Source organism: Hydra viridissima, unplaced genomic scaffold (genome assembly GCF_058129835.1).
Source record: "Hydra viridissima isolate aposymbiotic clone 2 unplaced genomic scaffold, HvirCarnegie_v1 scaffold_11, whole genome shotgun sequence".
Taxonomy (NCBI): domain Eukaryota; kingdom Metazoa; phylum Cnidaria; class Hydrozoa; order Anthoathecata; family Hydridae; genus Hydra; species Hydra viridissima.
In genome coordinates, this window is record NW_028324310.1 from 10,558,900 (window position 1) to 10,585,000 (window position 26,101).

The 26,101-nt window shown below is 28.4% G+C and overlaps 3 protein-coding genes and 1 pseudogene across 11 annotated transcripts in view; 1 reads left to right on the plus strand and 3 right to left on the minus strand.

The window, feature by feature from the left end:
• Positions 1–448: 448 nt before the first annotated feature.
• On the plus strand, positions 449–8,116 carry LOC145191119 (dnaJ homolog subfamily C member 21-like). Of its 8 annotated transcripts, none has more exons than XM_090066631.1 (3): positions 449–625; positions 1,350–2,489; positions 5,512–8,116. In XM_090066631.1, exon 3 carries the CDS (start codon positions 6,089–6,091, stop codon positions 8,084–8,086), a length of 1,998 nt encoding a protein of 665 aa, XP_089922757.1. In that variant the 5' UTR covers positions 449–625; positions 1,350–2,489; positions 5,512–6,088; the 3' UTR covers positions 8,087–8,116. The 8 variants fall into 8 exon arrangements, with proteins under 8 accessions (XP_089922757.1, XP_089922759.1, XP_089922756.1 ...); XM_090066633.1 differs by lacking the exons at positions 449–625; positions 1,350–2,489 and adding an exon at positions 2,986–3,103 and having other exon boundaries at positions 5,512–6,279; positions 6,369–8,116; XM_090066635.1 differs by lacking the exons at positions 449–625; positions 1,350–2,489 and adding an exon at positions 3,038–3,134 and having other exon boundaries at positions 5,512–6,279; positions 6,369–8,116.
• Positions 8,117–10,280: 2,164 nt separating this feature from the next.
• Positions 10,281–10,989, minus strand: LOC149882129 (uncharacterized; annotated as a pseudogene).
• A 2,796-nt stretch (positions 10,990–13,785) lies between these two features.
• LOC145191669 (uncharacterized) lies at positions 13,786–21,102 on the minus strand. Of its 2 annotated transcripts, XM_090067518.1 has the most exons (14): positions 20,960–21,102; positions 20,710–20,760; positions 20,469–20,562; positions 17,432–17,778; positions 17,114–17,337; positions 16,793–16,967; positions 16,403–16,593; positions 15,822–16,032; positions 15,258–15,669; positions 14,995–15,077; positions 14,807–14,908; positions 14,430–14,726; positions 14,101–14,255; positions 13,786–14,006 (listed from the first exon to the last, which is right to left on the minus strand). In XM_090067518.1, the coding sequence occupies exons 1-14, from the start codon at positions 21,014–21,016 to the stop codon at positions 13,835–13,837; spliced, it is 2,571 nt and encodes an 856-aa protein (XP_089923644.1). In that variant the 5' UTR covers positions 21,017–21,102; the 3' UTR covers positions 13,786–13,834. The 2 variants fall into 2 exon arrangements, with proteins under 2 accessions (XP_089923644.1, XP_089923645.1); XM_090067519.1 differs by lacking the exon at positions 20,710–20,760 and having other exon boundaries at positions 20,960–21,079.
• Positions 21,103–22,542: 1,440 nt separating this feature from the next.
• Positions 22,543–26,101, minus strand: part of LOC145190914 (leucine-rich repeat-containing protein 71-like) — a 15,103-nt gene continuing 11,544 nt past the window's right edge. The window contains exons 8-14 of the mRNA XM_090066693.1: positions 25,871–25,954; positions 25,541–25,760; positions 25,208–25,305; positions 25,021–25,123; positions 23,137–23,255; positions 22,958–23,056; positions 22,543–22,662 (exon numbers count right to left, since the gene is read on the minus strand). Of these exons, the coding sequence (XP_089922819.1) occupies positions 22,654–22,662; positions 22,958–23,056; positions 23,137–23,255; positions 25,021–25,123; positions 25,208–25,305; positions 25,541–25,760; positions 25,871–25,954 (732 nt within the window). The 3' untranslated portion in view covers positions 22,543–22,653. The remainder of the gene's footprint in view (positions 22,663–22,957; positions 23,057–23,136; positions 23,256–25,020; positions 25,124–25,207; positions 25,306–25,540; positions 25,761–25,870; positions 25,955–26,101) is intronic.

Sequence of the window (26,101 nt, forward strand, 5' to 3'; positions counted from 1 at the left end):
AGAAGTCATTTTGCGCTTGATAATTGTAAACAAATTTTACTCGTGGTTTGATAACAAATTTTGTACATTTCTTATTCATTTTGTTCAATTCTTATTCACATTTATTGTATGTAATTTTATTTACCTTGTAATTTTGTATGTGTTTTATTGTATACAATAATAAGATTGTATTGTATGTAATTTTATTAACTTTTCAATTTTATGTTTTGTTTTACAAGCGAATTTTTTTGAAGATATTTGCCAAAAAATGATAACATTGAGTACACATTTAAGATTGATATTTCATAATATTTGTAGTAGTGAATCACTGCAATTCATCTATTATCAATATGTCATAGCGGGACATCATAAATTGACAGTCGGCCTAATACGTTTTTTAGATAAACTTTGCGCATCCCGGATGTCAAAATTTGTCAATATTTAAAAAGAAATTTTAAAGAAATTATTTAGAACTTAATTACAAAAATTAAAAAAAAGTTCATTAATGTGTTTTTTATTTAAGAAATAAGAAAAAAGCAAAATTTTGCAAGTCACCAAAAACTATTTTTACTGATTGTATATGAAAGATAGCCTATGCATACATGAAGAATTCTATTGGGCAATTAAGCATTCAATCCATATTGATGTAAGTCCTTTTTACTTGAGATACAAAGTAGTATTATTTTCATTAACGAAAATTAAATAAAAATGAATATCCATTATTTTTGTTCAATCAAAACGAAATAAAAACTAAATAAAAACGAAAGCATTTTTAAAAAACGGGAACGAAATAAGAATTTAAAGTTTATTTAAAAAACGAAATAATAACGAAATAGTTCTTTTTTTTTTTATTATTAGGAATAATATTTAATGATTATACTTATACCATTTGGCATAAATATGTGAAGCTAAATGATTCAACTGGTGGAGGTGCCAAAACACATATATTACGGGAGTTTACTGACGAGAGAGCCGGTAAATGGTCTACAGATTCTGTAAAGTATAATGATCAAGTTCTTGCAGTTTACGCATGGATTATAGCACCTGGCAATCCGATGCAGTATGTGAATATTCCTGAGCTTAAAAATATGCCTGTGACAAGAAATCTGCCTGTGACAAAAAATTCCTAGTTCCTGCTGAGGAGCATTAATGCCATTTGATTGTGTTAAAGCTGTAAAAATATAAAGCAATAGCTATTAATAAAAACAAAGTAATAAGGCAACAAGTGTTTTAACTGTACTATACAGTTATACAAGTACTGTACAACGCAGATTATCCAAATTTAGATAATTTAAAGAAAAACATGAAGTATGCTTTAAAAGTGGTGTAAGCTAACTTGTTTAATTTTTTTTTTTTTCTGGTTGATTTAGGGTTAGCCACACTGAACAAGCAGTTTGATAGCAAAATTTGAAAATGGCAAGGCGCTAATAAAAGAAAAATTGAAGCATGCAAGAAAGGTAACGTTACTGCTGGTCAAAAAAGAGTTTAAGTTCTTCTTACTTGGGTGTATCGGCAAGCTTTTTTGACCCGTCTAATGACTCAGCATGTCATGTAACTCTGGACGTCATAGAAGTGTCTCATCCCCATACAGGATAAACCATTTCCCAACTTGTTACAAAGTGCTTTAATGACTGGAATCTGTTGGATAAAATACTTATGATTGTATCAGATAATGGGGCTATTATGGCCTAAGCTGTGCGCATTATGCAAGAAGAAGCAATAACTCAAGATGAAGCTTTTAGCAAAGTAAGGAATTAGAAAGGCAAGGTGGAAAACAAAGTGAGCTACAAGCAACACAAAGACCCACAGCAAGAAAAAGCGTTGATATCTATAATGAAGATAGCTCACATGAAAATGGTGATGGCAGTGTAATAGAGAATGAAGATAACCCTAGTGAAGTGAAGATTATAGTTGTGAACAGGAAGGTAATGCAGATTATTTGATTTCGTCATATGCTAAAATGCCTTATAAAAATATGGCGTGTCTGGCATACAGTATTCAGTTGTTAATTAAGCCAGTATACAAAAACCATTTTTTCACTATTTTAAGTAGTGCAAGAAAATTGGTCAGGAAAATATTGTCAGGAAAAATAAGCGATTACTCAAGAATTAATTTGAGTGTGTGGCAAGACTTTGATAATCGAGTACCCAACACGTTGGAACTTAACATTTCATATGCTAAAACTTTTACTAGAAATTCGTCAAGAAGTTGAAAAGATATTGGCTTCTCATAAGCATGATATCCTACGCAATTTTGAGTGGAATTAGCTTAATTACTAGAGCCATTTTCCCAGCAGACAGTTATTTTAAAAACCGAAGACAGGCTTTTGTCTTTTATTGTGCCTATTCCTTTTGACTTGGAGGCTCACATACAACAATTTTCGGTCAAGTCTGTCTCACGATCACTTCTCGAAAAATTTAAGAAGCGCTTCGATTACATCCTACATCTTGGTGTGTCCTGGTTTAATCGACTTTCAGGTGCAGCATCATTTTTAGATCCATCAGTAGCAGGTAGTAAATAATTATTTATTTATTGAGTGATGGAAAGGGGAAACCTTGATGGCTTTTATATTTTGTATGAAGCACTTTCAACATTTATGTAGTTTATCTCTATTATTAGTAATACACATTTCTGCGCCTTGTGCAATTTGTGATATACTTGTTGCGTGTCTTTCCATCTGCTCTATTTAGTGTAACACTGTATTCAGTTGCTTAGTTTTTTAATGTGTACTAGTCAGTGACTGCACTGCTCTTAGACTGTATATCAGGCTACAGTATGTGCAACGAAATAAAAACGAAATCTCTTTTTGAAACTGAAACGAAATAAAAGCTGAAATCAATATTCAAAAACGAAATAGAAGAAAAAACTAAAATTAGCTTCAAAACAAAAATGAAATTAAAATTGAAATGAGATAAACAAAAACGAAATAAAAACGATTTAAAATATATCGGAATTATCAGAAAGATTTAAAGCTACGAATTAACCGTATTTTATCTAAGTATGAACGGGGTATTACATAAAACCACTTTTTTTGTTACACGCTATAAATAACTAAACTATGCTAAATGGAAATAATAAAAGGAAGCTTTCGAATATTAACTGGCAATGTCTAGGAAATCAACATGTACATCATTCTGACGTCTACTTTAATACATGTATTATTTTCATATGACACATTTAGTATATGTATTGGATATAAACCTTATATATGTAGTCGGTAAACATAATCTCCGTATACAATATACATATAGTATGCATACTTACTAATGTTAGTTATTTTCATGTAGATGTATTTGTAATGCAAGATAAACTTATAAATATATACAAGCATCCGCTCTAAATTATTTTAAAAACTTTTTTTTTAGTTTTTTGCCTAAAACTATACACGACAAAATCATTACAAGCACTAAATTTTGAATTCTAATTTAGAACAACTAATTTGGATTCTGCATTTTTTCCATTTTGTCTCAATTATGCCAGAAGAGCACTTCTACCATTAAACATACTTTAAATACTATTTGAACAAATTTCATTTAAAAAGACATAGCTTGCTCAATAAATTTGTTGTTGGAAATACATTCATATATCACCAATTAAAATAAATTTTTATTTTTCATCAGTTATTATTGTTATTATTTTTTTTAGGATTATTATTTTAGAATTTGTAATACATTTGAAATATTTAAAATCTAGAAATTAAATGGTAAAAATTTTAAGTGAAGTCAATTTTCCATTACAGCTACTTGTAGCTTTTGTTTCAACACACACACTCTCACTCTGTTGTTTTGTTGAAGTAGTAGTAACTCCTACCACTTATATACTATAATTGAATCATAATAATATTCTTGGTTCAGATTTTTTGTGTAGAAATGTTTAACTTTGTTTTACATTTCTTAAACATCAAACATTTATCGGTTTTATAAATAAAGTTACAAAGATTGTAACAAAAATAAAACTTTGTTTTTATTTGACTCCAATTGGCAAAATGTAAAATAAAGTACTTTCATGAATACAAAAAATAGTAAGAATGCTATGAATTACTTAAGTAAAAATACTATGAATTAAGGCTAGTTATTCAAGTTTGAAAAAAATTGATAAAGAAATTGAAATGTGGATTAGTTTATTATACCATTTCCTGATTTTTGAAAAAGTTCTTGTAATTTTTAGTAAAATATTTTTGAAAAAGTCTAAATTTTTGTGGTCAATATAAAAGAATTTTTAGGCTTGAAGTGAATTTAGGAGAAATTCAAAAAAAGATCTGTTGATTTTGGAATGTTTTAAGTATTTACAATAGATTTTTACCACTAACTCTATGCATTACAAATTTTTAGTTTCCTGATATAAAAAGAGCAATTAGCAAACACCAAATTTTTTGTGATTGGAATGATTTAACTAGATTGTATATTTTAATTAGTGTAAATTTAAGAAATTTTTAAATCAAAATTTCTAGGATACTTTTACATGGGGTTGCTATAATACAGGAATGTCTACCTTGTAGTCTTTAAGCTATATTGCAACCAAAGTAGTATACTATTTTGTTTATATTTATATTAAATTTCAAAAAAAGTTTTATTCCATTATGAATTTATCAAAACTTTATCTTTTTAAAATTTGGGATTTTAATTAAATAAACTTTAATTTAGAATTTGAACCATTAGGAAAAAAGGTTGAACATCTATATCCTTAAATAACCGTGATATTGCATATTGGTTCAGTGCTTCACTAAGTTGCTTTTTTATTACTTGTAGTATAAATTTCTTGTAATTGAGATCATATAAAATGTTGACCAACTTAAATACTAAAAAAGTTTTTGTTTTTTATGAAAATATTTTCTTTATTAATTTTAAAAATGTATAGCTTTGTTTTTTTTTAATACAGTTTTTAAAATAACTTTTTGTGTCTCTATGGTTATGAATATATTGTCTAAATCAGAAGTAACTATCTGTAAAGAGGACCAGATTTCAGACAAACAGGTCAGAATAATTTTAAACAAAAGCTATACAGTAGTTAAAATTAGTCACTAAAAATTAAATTCCCCCTCTACAAGTTTTGAATATAGATTTTGTGTGAGTCTGAGTTTTGTGAATTAAATTTGTTAAGTTAAGCTTGAATACATAGCTCTGTTATAAACATTATTTTTGGACATTACTTAAAGTCGTTTTTTGGAGATATTACTTATTGTAGGATTAAAAGCTTTTTAAGATTTATTGGTATTAATTTATGGAAAGTTTTATTATTGAAAAAGTTTCAAAAATGTTTAGAATAAATCTAATGATTTCCTGGTCTTCCTAGCTTCTTTGTTCTTATTTCTCCTAAATGTGACTTTTAATTTGCTTTTGATTTTTTTGCTTTTAGAAAGAAAAGATTGTTTCTTTGTTGTTTATTATCATAGTTATAATTTTTTTCTTTTTACATCCATTACATATAGTTAATCTTTTTTAAATTCTTTTTATGTCTTTATTATGAAGCTGTGTTTGTTTAAATACACACACAGATTATTAAGCTTTCTTATTGACCTATTTTATTTTTCAGGATTTACTTGTAGAAGAAAAGGAAGTTAGAGAATTCCACTAAATGTTTTTCATGTTATCAAATATTGACGTAAATTTCATTTCTCCTGAATTAATATTGTGAGATGCAGTTGCGTATGGAGTTTCAAGCAGTTTAGTTCTTGTAATGGAGTTCCAGGCAGATTACTTCTTTTCAAAACACATTACATTAAATTTTCTCCAGTAAGATTATAATTTGGTTAGAAGGTAAAATAGGGTTGTTGGAGACAAAAATCATTGTTTTGTCTTTTCTCAAAGTCTTGTTCCAGTTGAAGTGTACTGTTTGATTCCTCTGCACAAAATCCTTCAAAGTAATCTAGCAACCTATATAAAAGTTTTGAACTTCGGTGACATTGGATGTGATTGCAAAAAAATTTTATAGTTTTTTGTTTTTTGTTTAAATAAGAAATATTTATGCTGCATTCTTTTGTTATTTAATTTACATCTTTTAGCAGAGTGGAGTTATGTATTACAAGTAAATAGGAATGATGACAATGTTTTATTAAACAACTAGACTTTGAATTTCCGAATTTCTCTGCTTTTAGTTATAATATTAAATCATGAAATGTCACTACGATGTCCTGTGTGTTGAGCGCAATGCAGACGATGTTGATATTAAAAAGTCGTATCGAAAGTTGGCCTTGCAATTGCATCCTGATAAGCATCCTGAAGAGTCCGAAAAGTATACTCAGCTTTTTCGTGAAGTACAAGCCGCATATGAGGTTCTAAGTGACAAACAGGAACGTGCATGGTATGACAAACATCGAGAGTCCATTTTAAAAGGTAGTGAGGATGTTGTAGACGATGATGTTGACTTAATGCAATATTTTAATCCTTCAGTTTATAGTGGGTACGATGATGGAGCGAACGGCTTTTATACAGTATTTCGAGATGCATTCCGAAAAATTGCTGAAGAAGACGAACCATTTTTAGAAGGAGACGTAAGCGATTACGATGTCCCTGATTTTGGTAATTCACTTAGTGACTATGACGAGGTGGTTAAAAGGTTTTATTCGTACTGGCTTGGCTATTGTACTAAAAAATCTTATGTTTGGAAAGAAAAATATGATCTACGTCAAGCACCAAATCGACCAACGCAGAGGCTAATGGAGAAAGAAAATAAGAAAGCCAGGGATGTTTGTAAGAAAAAGAGAAACGAAGATGTACGAGCTTTAGTTTTATTCGTGCGAAAGAGAGATAGACGAGTCCAGGCTTTTATAAAAGAGCAGGAGAAGAAACAGGAAGAACAAAAAATTAACTTATTAAAAAAAATAGAAGAAGACAAACGAAATCGCAATAAAATACTTAATGACTATAAAGAACAAGAATGGATGGTGTTTGATGAATCGAAGCTAGATGACATAGATTCTCATTTTGATAGTCATTTCGGAAAAGTTAAACGCAATGATTCTGATGCCAGTGGTAGCGGCAATGAAGAAGAGATCGAAGAGTTTTACTGCATAGCTTGTGAAAAAAAGTTTAAAAGCGAAAAAGCGTTAAGCAATCACGAGAAATCGAAAAAGCACAAAGAAAACTTGGAGTTGATTAAAAATGAGATGGCCGACAACTTCGTTACAGAAGAAAACCAATTGGATGGTTTAACTAATGGCATCAATAAATTGAATTCTGGAGGTGATGATGAATGTGACTTAGATAACAGTGAATCTCCCTACTATCGATTGAGTTCCCTAAACTTACCAGCAAATGTTGTTAAATTGAATGTTATTGAGAGAAGATCCTCTCGCGAAAATGCTGTTGACAACATCGGTAATGTTTCTAAATGCGAAGCTGATTTGACAAACGTCGATGGCGAGAACTCTTGTAAAATTAAAAACCGACAGAAAAACGTGTCTGAAAGTGAAAACTATGAAGAGGACGAAAATGATGAAATTGAATGGGCAACTAGAATGGCGTCGTTTTCAAGCAATAAACCAACTGACTCCTTAGCTTTACCTCGAAGAAGAAGCAAAAAGGCAGAAATTCGGGAGAATGTTGAACGTGTCCGAAATACTGAAACCGATGCTGCGACAAAAGCATACCTTGGCATTAGTTCTATAACCGATTCTATCAAGATATCTAAAAGTCAACGTCAATCAAAATCTAGTCGCAAAAAAAATAGAGAAAAACTGCTGTGCGAGGATGATGCTCAACCTGATAGCGTGTTCTTGGTTGAGGAGAATCGAGAGGAGTTTGTTGGTAATGAAGATCAACCACCTGATGATGGCTCGCTCGCGAATTCCTTATTAGACTCAGTTCGATATAATAAAGAAAAAATAGAGCATCGTGGTAAAAACAAACTCCTGCAAAAAACTTTGTCTTCAGAAGAACCTGCTCCAAACCCTCAAATCAAGAAAAACAAAAAATCGGACTCGAATGCAAAAAATTCCGAAAAAAGTAAAAAAGCTGACGACGATGAAGCTAATGAAACTTTTAAATGCGAAACTTGCAATAAAGATTTCCCGACAAGAAATAAGCTATTTAATCACATAAAGGTAGAGGGACACGAAATTTTAAAAGGAAACGCGAAGCGCAAAAAAAATAAAGGAAGGGAAAAGTAATTTAAGTCATAAAATATATCTACTGCATGATTAGTTTGTCCTATTTTTGTATTAAGTAAGGTTGGGGATATGTTATTCTTGCGTTGCCAGATAGCTATAACAATGGCACTGAGAAATATAAAACATCGGATGCGAAGCTAATTTTGGGCCATATCATTTTAACATCAATTCTTTTAAAATGGTGTCGACCACTATTAGCTTTGAAGTTTTCGGTCAAACTCAAGTTCCAACAATTCTAAACGATGTCGCAAATATCAATTCATTTTAAAAGTTATGACTTTTTCTTTTTTAAAGTCTGACTAGGATTTTGTAACAAAGTGCTATCCGACTTTTTCCATTTCATAATTTAGTATTGGCTAAAAAATTTTCAGAGCTTTAAAAAAGTTTTCGAAACTTCTAGCCCGGAACACGTAATCTTTCTTGTATATTAGGAACCTTCGTGCAAATGGAAAAATAGGATAACGGCACCTGCTTGCTGTATAACTTCCAATTGAGTCTGAAAGCAATTAACTTTACATTTTCCTTTGCTTTCTACGAAACGCAATCAACAATAGTTTCAAAAACGAAAACGAAGTGAAAATATAAACGATTTTTTTTGAAGCAAAGTATACAATACAAAGAGAATTGTTAAAATGTTTTTGTCAATACTTGAAATGATCAAGAAACGTCTCAAAAAGTGGACGTAGTATGACTAAGGTTCGTTAAGCTCATGATATTTTCTATTTTTACAGTCACGAAAATTAAAACATTGAAAAATAGTAATGATTTTGAAATTGAGTGCAAATTATTCGATAAATACGAAAAGACTGAAACCTATTTCATGGCAATTAAGAAAACAGTTCAGTAAACGTTTGTAGAAAACCTTTTGAAACAGAAAAGGTCATTCGTATTAAGATTTTCTTCAGACTTAAGACATTCCAACTCAAAAAAAGAAAAAACATTCGTGCTAAAATTCTAGGCAGCAAAAGTGTTCTACTTCCTTTTCTTGAATAGAGTAACCTTCGGCTCTACTCCACTTCTTCTCGATTCTCACATGAATTTACCAGGTTTGAAACCTCCCCACATCCATTTATATGTATATATATATATATATATATATATATATATATATATATATATATATATATATATATATAATTTGAGAAATATTATTTATCGGGTAATCAAAACATCCATAGAGAAATAAAGAATGAAAAAAAGAAACATTTAAGTTTTGAAAGAGGGGCGGTAAATAGATAGCTTTATTGAAGTTATGATATTTCTCGTGATTTTTAGAAAAATTAATGTATATGTCTTAAATTAATTTTACTCTGTACTATATGTCTTCCTATATAAAAAATGGATTAAAAACGGTATGCATTTTTAAGGCTGCACCTTGTAATGCACAAATAACGAGATATTCTACTAAAAACTAACAAATTTTCTTGTCTTAAAAATACTCAAATTTATAAAAATACCAATTTACTCAAAATGAACAATAATTCTTAGTAGAATTGTGCACTAGGTCAACAATATATCACTCCAATAACAAACATTTACAATTTATTTAATGCTGCAAATTCAACAACAACTAACTTCAACCTTTTAGCATATTCTAAATGGTTTGGTTGTCTTTTATACCTAATCCATGTTTTTTTAAAGTCATGATGAATGGATTCATCAGCTTGTTCTGAGTAAATTCCAAGTTCATTATCAGTATTGGTTTAGGAATGGAATGATATGGTTAACTGTAATATAAACTTTCCAGGAGAAAAAAAAAAGCTTTAACAAAACATTTTTATAGTAGTTATTTACATGTTCCATCAAATTGGCATAAAATGTCTTGAATTCTACAACTAAATTTCAAAATTAGCATTTACTTTTACATCAAAGGTAGTTTGCTTCACTGTCTGGAACTGTCTTAAATATTCGATTATTGGAAATAACTCAAGTTTTCCTTTATCAGAAATATTACGAGCAAGAATATCTAACTTATCTAAGAATCTGATGGCATTGTTGTTGTCAAATCATGCCATGGTAGCCTCTAAAAATTATTTAATTTGAGTTTAACCATTGTTTAAAGCCAGGCCATAGTTTTTAAATTGTTTTCTAAGAGTGGTGACTATTCCAGTTAATGTATACAACTCAGGCACTGGAACTAAACTTTCTATAATTGTACTTGGATCCTCTTCAAGATACAATACTTTTGGGTAAATTATGATTTATAATCAGCCATCTTTGATTTCAGCAAAAAACCTTCACCAAATTTCAGATCAGAATTTACACCAACTCTTACAATTGGAGAAAGAGGGTCAATAATTCTTTCTGCAATTACAAGTTGAATAAATTCATCAGTACCCTTTATGTAAACCATCGATTGATTTACTATATCACCAGCTTCCAAGAATTCTTTTTTTTTACAATTAAAATACTCATCCAATTCAGCTTTTAAAGGCTTTAACTTCAAATATATTTCCTTAAATGCTACGTCAAAACCCAAGACTTGTTCCAAATATAGAAAACATTTTCTTGGTTTAATGCTAGGATAATTCTAAACATTTTACAAGCTCCATTATTGTTCCAAAAGAAACTTGATTAGGACCAGCACTGTCACTTTTTTGTTTTTAGTCCCAGCTATTATGGTCAATGGTTTACCATGCATAGAAATCTTAAAATTTTTCCCTCTAAAAACATTTTCCTGTTTCATTTTGGTTTTTAAGATACTTGAAGTAACACGTTCTGCACTTGCTGATTCCAACCCGTATGCTGCAATCAATTAAATTTTTTACAGTTTAGAATTTTTCCACAAAGGTGAACAATTCCTGCGGTATCAACCCCATAACATTTTAAGTACATCCTTTTGTTTTTTTCTTGATTCAATTCAGAAGCATTAAAATTAATATCTTTTGATATTTCTGAAACATTTGTAGTTTCTCTGATAATTTGACGGTTTATCTAAACAAAAAATATCTAGAACAATTAACTTTATAATCTAGAACAATTAACTTTTTATAGTTGCAGAACTGAATTTCAATGAACGCATAAATAAAAGCAATATTGTAACCACACAAATCTAACAATCTATGTGTAGAAATATAAAAATAGGTAATGTACAAATTTTATTTAATTATTTACAAAAAAGACTCTTAAAATACACTGCTAAAAACAATTGATATCAAATTTATGAAGGTTCATTGAGATTCAGGTTCTTTCTTTTTATAAAACTATTAAATGAGTTCTTGCCTTTTATAAAATTTATCTTGTTAACTAACCTAAGAAATTTATTTTAGCCGTGTATCAAGGTATTTTGTATCATTCTATTCCAAATAATAACGATTCTTATAACAATTGCTACAAATAGCTTGAGGATTGTTTGCTAAACTATTATTTCTAGTTTAATTAATTTATTTAGTTTAAAAGTAAAAGTATACAGAAAATGGCGAATTCTATGAATTTTTAGTAAAACAGTTCAAGGTCCCACACAACATTTTAAATGTATTACAATGTGTCTCATTCACATTGTAATATATTTAAAAAGTCTTACACCCATTCCTGTTTCAAAAAATTATTAACCCTTCGTTAGATACATAGGTCTGGCTAGACCTTGTTTTACTTTGAGTGTAAATTTGATATACTTCTAATCAACTTTAACAACTTGTGCTTTTAGTCAGCTTCCTAAAATTTTATTGGGTATCAATTCATGCATCACACGTTAGTTCACAAAGTGAAATCCCCTAGATGGCACTGTTTTGAAAGTCCACCTTTGTTCAGACACATGGTGCCTGGCTGGACCCTTATACATTTACATGTTTTTATATGGGAAAAAGACTTACCTTCACACAATTTTTCTGCCCAAGTAGGCTAAAGTTCTCAATATCTTACCTCTTTTGTTAGTTTTGACACGTGCTTAATCATGAAAAACATTTCAAAATGATTTTGCGTTTTGAGAAAAAAGACTTGCATATATATGATTTTTGATTTTTTGTATAATTATTTATGAACTTGGAACCATTTTATTTTTGTCCGAAGAATAAAAAATGATCACAATGAATTTTTTAATGAAATACGAAAAAAAAATTGGTTTATTAGTTATTAGAACTGAAACTAAAGCGAGTATATGCGTATTTTGAATGTTACTGACGCACAGAGTTTGAATATTTCAAACAAAAAAAATCGAGTTTTGCGATGCAAATTTCACTAACTTGTAAACAAAGTTTACAGCCTCTCTTTTCTGTGAGTGTATCTGGTCCACTTATTTTTGACCTCCAATTAAAAAACGCTAAAGCCGCTGTGTACCCAACTATGTTTAAATACAAAAACGTCGTTTTTTTATTGAGAAGTCAATGTTATTTTGGTAAAAATGGCGGATAGTTTTAACTTAAAATTCTTCTTTTATTAATTTGATTTATCTATAATTTTCCACTCCATTTGAAGTTTTTACCAATCATATTTTTTTTTTCATATATGTAATTGAATAAACAAATAAATAAAATTTGATGTGGGGAGAAATCAAACCTGGCGGTTACTCTGAAGCATAGTGAAAGATTGTTAGTGCTTGATTTATTCTTTAGTCTGAGAAAAAAATAAATACTCAAATATTCTTCTTCTATGTCATTATTTTAAAAACAGGTTGTTATAAGGATGTATATAAATTTTTTTTAGTTGAATTATTTTTCAAAGTGCTGGAATACCTCATCCTTTAATAGACAGGCAGGTGGCAAAAATTACTGTATAAACACTAATACCTTTGATATTGGTGTTCTTACAGGTAAAACAGGTGGCGTTAAATATTCTCAAACTTAAAAAAGAGAAAGAAAACTTGATAAATAGAGCAACCTTTAACCTACCAATAGCTGAATGGAGGTTTCCTGAAAATGGCATGAAAGGTGTTTGATCCTGAAAATCTGCATTTCTGTTCTTCAAAGCACTAAGATAGTGGAGTTCAGCGTATTTTAAATCAGAGCGATTGTTAAGAGAATTCTTGAATCTAACTAAAATTTAAGGCTAGATATGTCTGGAAATTTAAGCTGGAGGAAATTAAATATAATTTCTTTGGTCTTAAATGTGCAAACGCAGTACTGGACTTGTCTATGCTCTCAGGTAAATATGGATTCTTTTAATTTACAGGATACAACACGTTAGCTACTGGAGATATCAGGATTACTGGGCTCAGGAATATTATGATGGATGCCCAGCCACTAAATTAAAATATTCATAAAATAGCTCCAAGAAATCCATTAATTAAAATATCCATAGAATAGCTTCACGAAATTTACACTTGATGATGGGAGATGGGATGATGGGAATTATAGGAAAAGTTTTTTTGGTTCTTAACTACAATTATTTTATCATCACATTATACCTCGAGGAGACCATTGAGTCGGATAGAATGGAAATAATTCAAACAAGATAGTTGAAAGTAAGATCGATCATCTTGAACAAGCTGTAATTAAGTAGACCTCCTTTACTCCAACTCCTGATATTAGATACAGCTACTTGTAAGCTTTTAAATTACAAAAAAACTGTTTTTAAAAGAGATCAGAAATATAATTTTTAACTATATAATTTTTCTTTCGTTTAAAACCCTACAAAATGATATTCAAGACGCAAACAGAGGTCGACGCAAAAGCGTTTTTAGCGTTCTGTATTTTTTTAAACGTGAATTTTTTTCATCTAATTTATTGTGTTTATAAACAATTCAGACTAACCAGACAGTTTCGTTAAAGATTGTAAGATTATTTTTCCTATATTGTTATCTTTCCCTAATGTTTATATAGAAAAATTATTGGACATTTCTGCTAGTTGTGTTTTCCCTGCATAATCCGGCAACCACAATTGCACTTTTTTCCTGAGTAATTCTCGCCCCATTTCTCTCACGCGTTCGTTTGCTTGATCTTTCACAAAAGTAATCCAGCACGCAAAGTATTTTTTTAATAACCGCCTAACCAAAGTAAATAAATAATGTTCTGTGAATAACAAAAAATAGATTTATCTAAAAGCTATCCTAAAAATATGTTAAAAATAAGATTACTTACAGAGTATTGTGATCCGTCGCTGAGTTTTCTTTTCCCCACATCAGTACTCGCTCATCAGTTACGTAGATTTGCCATACCTTAAACGCATGCTTGATGATCCGTTGAATTGAATGGTTTTCAGCACTATCTATCAAGCTTTGGCGATAAACGCGATACTGAAAAATAGTATCTTTTACACAGTTACACGTGTTTCTGAAGTGTATATGAAGAGCACACGAATACAAAGAAAATCAAATGACTAAAGTTAAACAAAGAAACAGCGCCATATTCTAAGGTAAAACGATTTACTTAAAAGATTTCTCGAAGTGAACAAAACTCGAATGCCAAACCTTTAATAAGGAATCAAAACATCTTCGCATCAGCAATTTATTGTAAGACCGATCAGCAATTACCACGCGATCGTGAATTTTTGCCTTTACGTAGCAATCCCACTCAAGCAGCACAACTCTGGACAACCGAAAAATACTATGTCTAGTGCCTATTTCCATATTTATTCGAGTAAGTTCAACTATTTTTTTTAATGGCTGAAGCCCATATTTTCTAAGCAGCACCTTATTGAAGTGATTAACAGCCAATTCTCTTTTAACGCGCAATTCTTCGATTCGTAGAAGTCTTTCTCTTTCTTTCTTGATAAGAAAACACGACATTTTTATAAACTTTTTTAACTGAAACAAATAATAAGTTTTAGAAAAAGACAATTATTTACTTGCGCTTTAAGTTTTTTTTCTTCGTTTTTAACGCGAATTTTTTCTTGCTTTTCTCGTTGTTCTTCGAGTTCTCTCTCGTTTTGTTGTCGACGAAGCTCTTTCTATAAAAAAAAAAAAAAAAAAAAATGACCTATCACTTTTACTAGTTTTTTAACAACCTGGTTTGATTCATCAAAAACAAGCTTACGAGCCTTTCTTCTTCTTTCTTCCGCTTTTCAGCTTCAACAAGTTCTTTGCGCTCTTTTCTCTTTTTTTCTCTTTCTTCCATTGCTAAACGAAAACTCTTAGCTACTTACAAGTTTTCGATCGTATAAGTGTACAATAAAAGTGCACAATAAATGTAAAAAACTGTATAAGAAATATGTGTAAAAACATTAAGAACTCCCGCGAGAAAAAAATAACGGGACTAAATGTTTTAAAAACCTTTTTTTTTTATAATTTTAAATTAACCTTTAATGAGAGGATTTGTCTGCTTGGCTGGAAAAACATCGGAACGTGTACGTTTTAATTGAAAGGAACCTGTAGGCGGCTTTATATCGACACTTTGTTTCTGAATTGATTCCATGTTTTTACATGCATTTTGTATCTGAGTTTTATTTACACCAGAATTAGAATGCTTGCTTTTTTTCTTGTGTTGATCATTTACTATATTTTCCTTTGGTTGCTGTAAGTTTTCTATCGGGAGTTCTTTATTCTCGTTCTGATCGAACTTTGATGATGCTGTGTTACTGCTTAATGAAGATCTATTGCTACAGTTTGCTTCGTTAGATAACGCGCAAGCAGCAGTTCGTGAATCGTGGCTTTCTTCATCAGACACGCGAGTATTTCGGGGTTTATGTTTGGCAGATTCGTTAACCTGTAGCTAGATTATTATTTAGAATAAACGCTATAATAGTAACATAATAATGTAAAGAGAAGTTGAAATACAGAATCAGCAAAATAAGTTAACATGTATTTTAAATTGATGATCACAGATGCAAGTTTGCTCAAAGGCATTTCATACAAATTCATTACCATATTATCTTCAAAGTCTTCACTGCATTTAGCTTTTTTTAATAAAAAAGTGTTAGAAGCCTTTAAAAATTTTGCCATTTTTTCTGCTTTTTGTTTGTGCTCTTGTAGCAATTTCTTTTTTTGTAAATAAAGCCTTGTATAGCTTAACCAAGATAAAAAGCAGTCTCTAAGTAGTTTTTGTGAATGATGATTTATAGCTAACTCTCTTTTTCTAAAGTAAAAATTTAGATCCTTTACATATATATATATATATATATATATATATATATATATATATATATATATATATATATATATATATATATATATATATATATATATATATATATATATATATATATATATACACATATATATATATATATATATATATATACAATTAATAAAAAAATATATATATATATAATATATATAATATATTATTCATAAATATTATAGATACTTAACTTTTAATAACTTTAATTGAGAATTACTGATAATTTTTTAGCTAACTATTTAGATAATTATTTAAGTAAAACAAGATGATTTCAAATATTTATTCTATTTAATCAGTCACATACTTATATCTGACAAATACTCACCTACGTACATCTGATACAAATGCTTTAGCAGTTTGAGATTCAGCGTTGAATTTTATCAATACAATATAAGCCCGCCAAGCATGCCATGATCGTACCATGCATTTGTAATCAGCATTTTGGCGCATTTCAGCCACTCCGACGCGTCTTTTGATCATTAAATTATACCAGGCAGAAAAATGACATTGAAGTATCTTTGAAAAATATAAACATAAAACATTTTCACCTAGTAAATATAGAGAACTAAAAAATGCTGTAAAGTTCTGAAAGAAAGCGCCTTAACCCCTTAACCCCTCCACTACCCACCCCCAATCCATAATTAAAGGAAATCTAATATCAAAACTACCTTGTGGATTTTAAAAGGATAAAAAAATAGAAGAAAGGAAACAAAACCTTCACATTCTGCATCATTTGTTTGATACTCTGCTCTTGAAATTTCATTTTAATTTGCTGCCTTCTTTTCTCCTCAGCTTCTTTGTTCTTTTGACGTTCTAATAGTTCTTCTTCTTTTTTTATTTTTAACTCTTTGAGAATCTCCAACTTTGCTGCTATCAGAACCTCCTGATGACTGAAAACAAATACTTAGTTTTTTTTTATAATTTCCTCTACTTTTGTTACAAATTTTAAAAATAAACTACAACTAAAAAGTTACAACAAAAAGTTACAACAAAAAAAAACTACAACTAAAAATTTACAACAAAAAAAGTAGAATACCGCTGAAATTCATTCTGTCTTAATTTTTTTTCATCCGCTAACTCTTTTTTAATTTTTTTCATCTGCATTTTTATATTATCCTCCTCTTTTCTTTTGGCTTTTAAACAAATTTCTTCTTCCTGTTGTATTCGTTTTCTTGCTTGCTCTTTGACATCATTTTTTGCCAGTAAATCATTTTTCAATTTTAACGCTTTTTCTCGTCGTGCTTCATTTCTAGCTTTAACCTACAAACGCAAAATAAAAAAAAACTCAGAATTTTTTTTTTTTAAAAAAAAAAAAAAACATAAATTCCATAATAAAAATTTTAAAATAACTTACCTCTGTTTGTCTGATATTCATATTCAGGGAATAGTCTTTGACTTTTAATGGTTTCAGATCTAATGGTACATCTTTTGAAATGTCTAATTCTCTCATATTACTTAAAACTTCTTTTATAAGCAATGCTTCATCTATTTCATATCCAACATTGTTATTTTTAAATATTGAAGCATGTTCAGACATGCTTTGCAAACTGCTTTGATCTTCTTTAATTTCACTAAAATAGTTTTTTTTTGCTCCTGGTGCACATCTAGAAGTTGAAGCATGATTCACAGTATTAAATCCTATATCCTGCTCAGAAACTAATATACTAGCATCCTTCTTCCAATCCTCCAACAGCTTATGAGCTAAATGGTTGTTTTAAAATGAAAATAAAAGTTTTTAAAAAGAGTTAGGAAACATTATGATCACAGAATAAAAAATTAGGGTATATGCTATGGTTTCAGTTCTTATAAAGTTCATACTAATAAAATGTCTTTAATATAAAGTTCTTCTATTTATATTTCTGTCTAAGAATATAATCTTCATACTGAATTGTTTCTAAATATAAATTAAATTATACACTAAAATTTTCTTTCAAGTGAATTGTTATTTGTACTTATTAGTAATTTAATTAATAAGTGTCTAAGTGCCTATTAAATGTAAAAGTGCACTATTTTATTTGTTGATCACAACCTCTCTACACTTTTTATATCTTCTTTTAAAAATGTATTCAGTAATTAATAAATAATTTTGATCTTCTAGAGACCTTACCTGATAAACACACTTAACCAAAAAATTAACACACTTATACATTTCAATTTATTTTAACTGTCTTCAATATTATCATATATTCGGACAAACATATTTAGAATAGAACATATGAACACAATTATTTCGATAATATTAAAATTGACTTGAAAAAAAAAACTGAAAAAAAAAAACTGAAACCAAAATGAGCCGTCTCCATATAACACGGTTTTTCGAATGTTACAAGCAAAATATCTTTCATTTGGTCTTTTGTACACTCTTGGGAGGCAATCAGAACTTACAAGGCAAAAGCTTGACTCATCTGTAAATAAGACCTGTCCCCATGCATTTCCCAATTCATATGCCTCCTTGCAAAAGCCAGTCTGTTTCTTCAGTGGTCTAGAGACAATCTGGGACCAGTAGCTGCTGCCTGAGGTCATAAATTTAAAGCACAAAGTCTTTTTCTTATGGTATCTTGACTAATAGCAGTTCCATGAACCTCAAAAAATTGTATTTGGAGATTTCATGCAGTAGTGAACCGTTCTCTCAGTGTCTGAAGCATTAAAAACTGGTTCTCAATTGCCTAAGCCAAGTCGTCTAAGGGAATCATTGATCTCTACAAACCTTTGTAAAACCCTACCAACTGTTGTAGGAGACACTCCAAATCTTCTGCCAAGTTTGCGATTTGTTAATCCTTCATTGGACAAAGTAACAACACATTCATCACAACTTAAACTTTATCTAGAAAACCGTATTGCAAACAGATGTGTTGCTCAAATGACAGTTATCTTTTCTACTGTTAAAACAACTTAAAACCAATTCATACTTATAGAAGTGAGGTTTAATTACAGCAAAACATGCTTCTTATGAAAAGCTGTTACAATTTCAAAATTAAATAAGGGAAACAGAATAAAACCTACAAAAGCCATAACAATAAACATTATTATCATCTTTGTAATTGATAAATCTAGGAAATACATAATGTTTTTCAAAATAAGTCAGATTTTATAAGTGGTGCGTTAATTTTACGGTTAAATGTATATTATATGTATTACATATATATTTTATATATATATATATATATATATATAAAATATATATGTAATATATATAATATGTATATAACATATATAATATATAATATATATATATATATATATATATATATATATATATATATATATATATATATATATATATATATATATATATAATTTCTTGAATTTATATAAAGGGTGGGGCAGCAAAGTATAGAAAATCCAAGACAGTATAAATAACAATTTATTTTGTAATAACTAACCAACTGATATCAATATGACTTCAAAAAATGTTTGTAGGGGCATTAAAAAATACATTATTCAATGTAGATGGCTTTGTTATCTATTACAGCCTGTATACATCATCTAAAGGTATTGCTACTGTTCAAAAAGAAGTTTCTAATTTCAATACTTGCTTAAGATGATGCAACACTGGATGTGAAGTTCTGTTGGTCTCATAGTCATGCAATTTAATTGTTAATATTATAAGCTGGTTTTGATGTGTTAAAAATGCCAAGTTTTGTTAAATATTTGAAACTCTGATTACATAAACTGTCTCCTATTGTCATTTTGTGCTACATTTGGTATTTCAAGTCTTGAAAACATCCTTTTATCTTTAAAATTTTCTGTGACTTGGTTGTGAGAACATAAAATTCTATCAGCAAGAACAATTTCAGTTTTTTTTCAGAACTCAAGCCATACTTTTGTAGTCACAACAGCATCCTATGAAGTTTTGTCATGATTCTCTCTGATGGTTTTAATAACTTTGTCTTTCTTTCCGTAAACATACTGATGAAAAAATATCCAAACAGAACAGTTGACTTAAGAAATGACTTAAGTTGAGTTAACAGTTAACTTAAGAATTAAAATTATTCTTCATCTTCTTGAAAGCTTCATCATATTTTTCCCAATTGTATATGAATTCCTTTCTTTATTAGATTTCAAAATAGGGCAATTTTGGTACCATTTTGTATTTTCTTACAATAAAAATAATACTTATTAGATTTTTATTGTTATTATAACGTTTTTCTAAAAGTAATGCTAAAATTAAGACAGATGAAAAAAAAAGTTTTAATGTCTGAACATTTAAAGACCTATTAAAATAATTTAGAGTAAAAACATCTGCATCTTAATGCTTTTGTTTTCATTGGTTGGATAATTGAAAAAGAGATGGCTAAAATTAAAAAAAATGGGAAAACATTTTCATGCTGTTTATACCTCTACAGGATAAAAATGATAATATTAGCATTATATCAAATTTGAAAAATAACCTTCAAAAACAGCTTCATCATCAACAGGAAAAGAACTTGATGTATGCAATTGAAGAAGCTTTTTACTTGCTTCATCAGAGACCTGCTGAACTCTCTAAAAAGAATCTTTGTAAATCAAAACTTTAAAAAATATATTGTATGCAATAGCAGTAAAAAAAAAAAAAAAACCATGCAGTAAAATTAAAAACTATTTTTTAAAAGCTGAACAATTAAAAAATACATATTATATAAAAAAACTTGCATCAACCCACAATCCAAGTTTGCTTTTTTTACTGCTTGCACTTAAGTACTCCTGAGAATTAAAAACAAATGCATTAATGCAAAAAAAAAAAAAATTACTATTTTAAGAAGGGAGGGATGAGGAAAATTTAAATTAGGGGAACTTACTTAGAACACATTTGAGTATTAAAGATTAAAAGAATTTTATAACCTCTTCATTACAGAACGTAAGTTCAGTAATGAAGAGGCTATGAAATATAATAATGACTTACTGCTAAGTCTGCTCTCTTTTTCCATTGGAATAAATTTGAATTGGTAAAAGCTGCCATAAACAAATATTATTTTTCTGTTTTGCAACAAAATTTATAAAAATCTACAGAGATATGAGAATAAAAGTTTTATTTTTCTTTGATAATAATGGAACCGAAATTCATGAATTAAAATCAGGTTTTATTACACCACTCACAAACATTTGGGTTAAAAGAAACTTAATATTGATAAAGTACATACATTATTTATAAAATCATATTTTCTTAAAACAAATATTTTTAATTTACAATATATACATTTATTAGTAAAAACCTGTTTGAATATACTAGACAGAAAGATATCAAAGTAATCAGAAAAGTAGAACTTGAACAGAACTTGAACATTAATCAAGTGTTTTTTCAGAATTATTTTCAAACATGAGCTTTCAGATTTCTCATGGTATTACCAAAAAATAATATGAAAAATTTTTTATCAACTTTTAATTACATCATCAGTGAACCAAAAGAATTCTTTAGCAGAAAACTAGAAAAGTATATTTAGGAAACACCATATCAATGAGGTTTGTCAATTCTTTTGTGATTTTGCTCAATATTTAATAAAATTTTCATAGTTAAAAAATATGTTTGTGGTATTTATTTACTACCAATTTAAAGAAAACAATAATTAACTAAACTTAAAAAACAAGCTTAAAATAATTTGTTTTATTTGATCTTTTACTGCACTGTTTTAAAAATTAATTGTAGCAATTATAAATTTTAATATAAGAAATATTTAAATGCAACATTTAATCCCATTAATCATGTTAATAAGATTTTTAAATTTATTTTTAAAAAGAAGAAATCTATCTTCCATATAAGAAATCTTTAGGATTAAAGCTTTGTTGCTATATCTTCCTCTAAATTAAGATCTTACTCCAGATAAATAAATATTATGTCCATTTTCTTTTCAGTCATTACTTTTCCAATTGTAGTCATACAACAAGAAAGATCACTATGACTTGTTACAATAATTAAATATTGTTGCTACTGTAGCAACCTTCAAGTTTTAACTAAAGTTTACTACACAAAACTTATTTAATTTGTACATTTAAGTCATTACCTCAAAGTAAGAAGGGACCTTAATTTTCTAGTAGTTTTCATATTAGAGCATAAAACTACTGCTACATTAAGCTCAATATAAAAAACTTTTAGGTAGAAACACACTAATGATTGTATTAATGTTGACTGATCATTTAAAAAACTTAAGATATACCTTATGCATTAAATTTTTTTTCAAAGTTTGTTTTCACATTTTCTCCATGAAGCAAAAAAACTGAAATTGTACATTCTTACTTTGAGGTGGCAAAGTCATGATAAGGTTGGTTGGTAGATAACGATGAACTTGCACTGAAAACATTTTTTGCATATTTAGAATAACTTATATTTTCATACCATTTTAATAAACTTCTTAACTAAAGAACATTTAAAAGTTTTCTTTTTTCATCAAAAAATAAAATATAGAAACTAAAAACTTAGAACAGCATTGTCAAAACAATAATATTTTTATAGATAAATTATTGATTTACTGTCATTTAAGTTAAAACACATCAGCATAAATGTATATTTCATTAAGAAGACAAAATCAGTTTTTCTGTCACCACGAAAAGAATTATTTCTTTCATGATTCATATATGCAGGTTCTTTTTTTCGATCATTTGTTAGCTGTCCTATAAAAAGCATGTAAAAATATTTTTGCAGAGATCAACTATGATTTCTTTAAAATATTGTATCTTGTATATGAATTTATAACTATACTAAAAAGTAAATTTATTAAATTATGAATTTACAATTATGTAATTTATAATTATGTAATTTAATGAACATATATTTACTTCTAATTTATGTTATTAATGTTTATTTAACAACCATTTATTTATAAAATGAAATAAAACTTCAAGATTTAACTATCATTACTATTATTATTTAATTATTTAATTATTTAATTATTACTATTCTCTGCACCTTAGTCTCCCCAGTAGTTTGAACATAAAATGGGTCACGACTCTTCATCAACTGCTGCAAGCACAAATAATGTTGGTGATTAATATCAAAGGAGTTCCCCTGAAAAATGCAATAATCTTAATAAATTACAAAACTTTTGCAATAAAAATAAAAAACAATATAAAAGTATTAATTCTCACTTGCAAAGAAAGTCTCATTAAGCCAATTGGTACAGCTTTATTCATCTCTTGTGAAATACTGTTTTGGCACTTTATGGCTTCAAGTAAAGAAACCAAACCCACTTCTGTTATCTTATTTCCTTAAATTTCCAGATATATATATATATATATATATATATATATATATATATATATATATATATATATATATATATATTGTTGTTAAGTACAAATATATATACACACTTTTTATACCACTCAATCTGTTGGAACAGAATTATGTTCATATCAGTTTTTGAAATAATTATACAAGTATTTAATTACTTCATAGGCAATTAAAAAACGGAAGATTTGTTTTAAAATAATTTAAAGTCAAAGAAATATTTTAATTTTTATGAAAAATTTACCTGAAACTGATGTACAAAAAAAATACTTAAAATTTTGTTTACATTAACTCCATAGGCAGAAAAAAAAAGTTCAATTGATGAATGTAATACTATTTTTAAGATGAAGAATGATGGATTTTCATATAGAGAAATAGTAAATACAATAGAGTATTAATTAGGAATAGTACAAAATGCTACTAAATGTTAAGATAAAGAAGAAAGAAGAGGTGGACCAAGAAAATATCAGAACAAATAGATAGACAAAGTTTATATCAAGCTAAGATACACCCTTTGTGTCAACATCCCAAATTTTAGTGGAAACTGGAGCAAATGTGTCATGATGGACAATACAAAGATGATTAGTGGAACAAGATTAAAAGAGTTATTTATCTTGCAAAGTACCATTGTTAAGAAAAAACATCAGCAAGATTGTTTAATGTTTGCTAGAAACCATTTAAGTTGGGATAGGGATGTAGGGTTTAAAAAGTGGAAAAATATTTTATCTTAAAAATTTAAGTTTATGTCATTTGCTTTCATCTCATTTGATAATAATGCAAAAAGATTAGTTACACATCCCAAAAAACAAACCCATTTTACACTAAAATGATCATTAAGTATGGAGAGGGGGAAATTCCTTTGTCTGAGACTGTTTTTCATGGTATGGCGTAGGTCCCATTTTTCTAATAGATGTAATTTTGACCAAGGATGCTTACATAAATATATTAAAAAACATTATGCTGCTTTATGCAGAGTGGAATATCCCATAGTTGTGGACAGTTCACCATGATAACATGTCAAAAAACACAGCTCAAGCCACACAAGTTTGGTTCTAGACAAATAATATCATTGTTTTACCATGGCCCGTGCAATCTCTAGACTTGAATTCAAATGAAAATTTATAGAAAAAAGTGAAAGACAAATTAAGAAATACAAAACCAAGCAATGAAACTTAACTGTGGATTGCAGTACAACAAGCTTGGTACAGCATTCCTTTTGCAAGCGATGCAGGTTTGTTTTGCAACATAAGGGTCATATAATTATTTATTAGATACGTATAAATAAATTTATAAAATACATTCATAATTATTGTTAAAAAAATTCAGTTCATATATTTTTTTATTTTTTTGCACATCTATTTTAGGTAAGAAGAGGTTTTCTAAGTGAGTAAGCACATTTATATCAAAAAAGTTACTATTTAAGGTACATATGCAAACCTTTAAAATAACAACTTATGTGAGTATGTGAACAGTAATCAGTTTGATTATGTTTTTCTTATAATGTCTTAGACCAATTTAAAATTTAACAAAATTATAGGCCACATGTTTGCACCTTCAAAAAATTTTTAGCTCTTAAAATATTAGGAAAAAGTCCCAACTGATTTGAAGTTTTGTGTCTGAATAAAAGTATATGTGGAAATGCTACATATATACATAAATGTATTCATTCACTTAATCATACATACAGATTTTTGTAATATGGAACATTTGTAAGAAAACTAAAAATAGAAAAGAAATTTTACTTGCAAGATTCAAAATTATCAAAGAACGATTTCCTGGAATCCAAAGCTCTCCATTAATATCTTTTACTTTCTCCAGAAGTGGATTTTTAAAATCATACAAATCCTAAAATTAATTTGTATTTATAAAAAAAACTGAAGTTTAAAGTTACCTATGTGTAAAACAATGTGAATGAACTAAAGATCTTACTTCAGCATCTGGCTGAGATGTTTTCGCCAGATGATCTTGCTTTGAAGATTTGTTTTTACTTCCCTTTTGGTTTTTTGAAGCATCAATACTTGATAAACCTAAAATAATAAAAGAACTTTTAAAAATTTTGAAAGAACTATACTCTTCTGATTAAAATATAAATACTGCTAATAAAATCATTTTAAAAAATGAAATTCATAAGAATTTATGAAAACTTCAAAATCAAAACTTTAGGCAACTTCAAATGAAATAAAAGATTTTTTTAAAATTTGGAACTAACATTTTTCTGAGCATCATATAAGTTACTTAAACTAATAAAGAAGGAATTCATACCTCTTTTAATAGGATCTTTTAATTTGTTAGTATTTATAGGATCTTTCTTTTTCATTTTCTTCTTGTCATCTTGTTTGCTAAAACTTCGTGAAGATGATTGATCATGCTCATTAGTAATTGAATGAGATGGACTGATCATTAAATCATCACTAGTAAAAGTTGAGAGCAACATTCGCCGAGCAACAACTTGGTCATGAGACAATGAAAACATTGATAATGCCTAATATGCAATAACTTGCATACGTGATACTGCATAACAAATATTGTTTAAATATATATTAAAAGTTAATTGAATGAAACTATAATTATATAATTTTAAAAGTAAGAGACCTCAGAAATATTTTTAGCACCATCATCAGATATCTTATTACTTGCAAGATCTAATGACAGCAAACTTCGATTCATACGTAAAGCCTAAATTGATGAAAAAAAGAGAAAAGCAAAAAATTTATATCATCTTGCTTATCATATAAACAGAATTTCATATGAATTGTTTGACTTAATTAAATGAATACAATGATGTCTAAAACTAGAGAAAGCCTCTGTATGTAGGAATATATT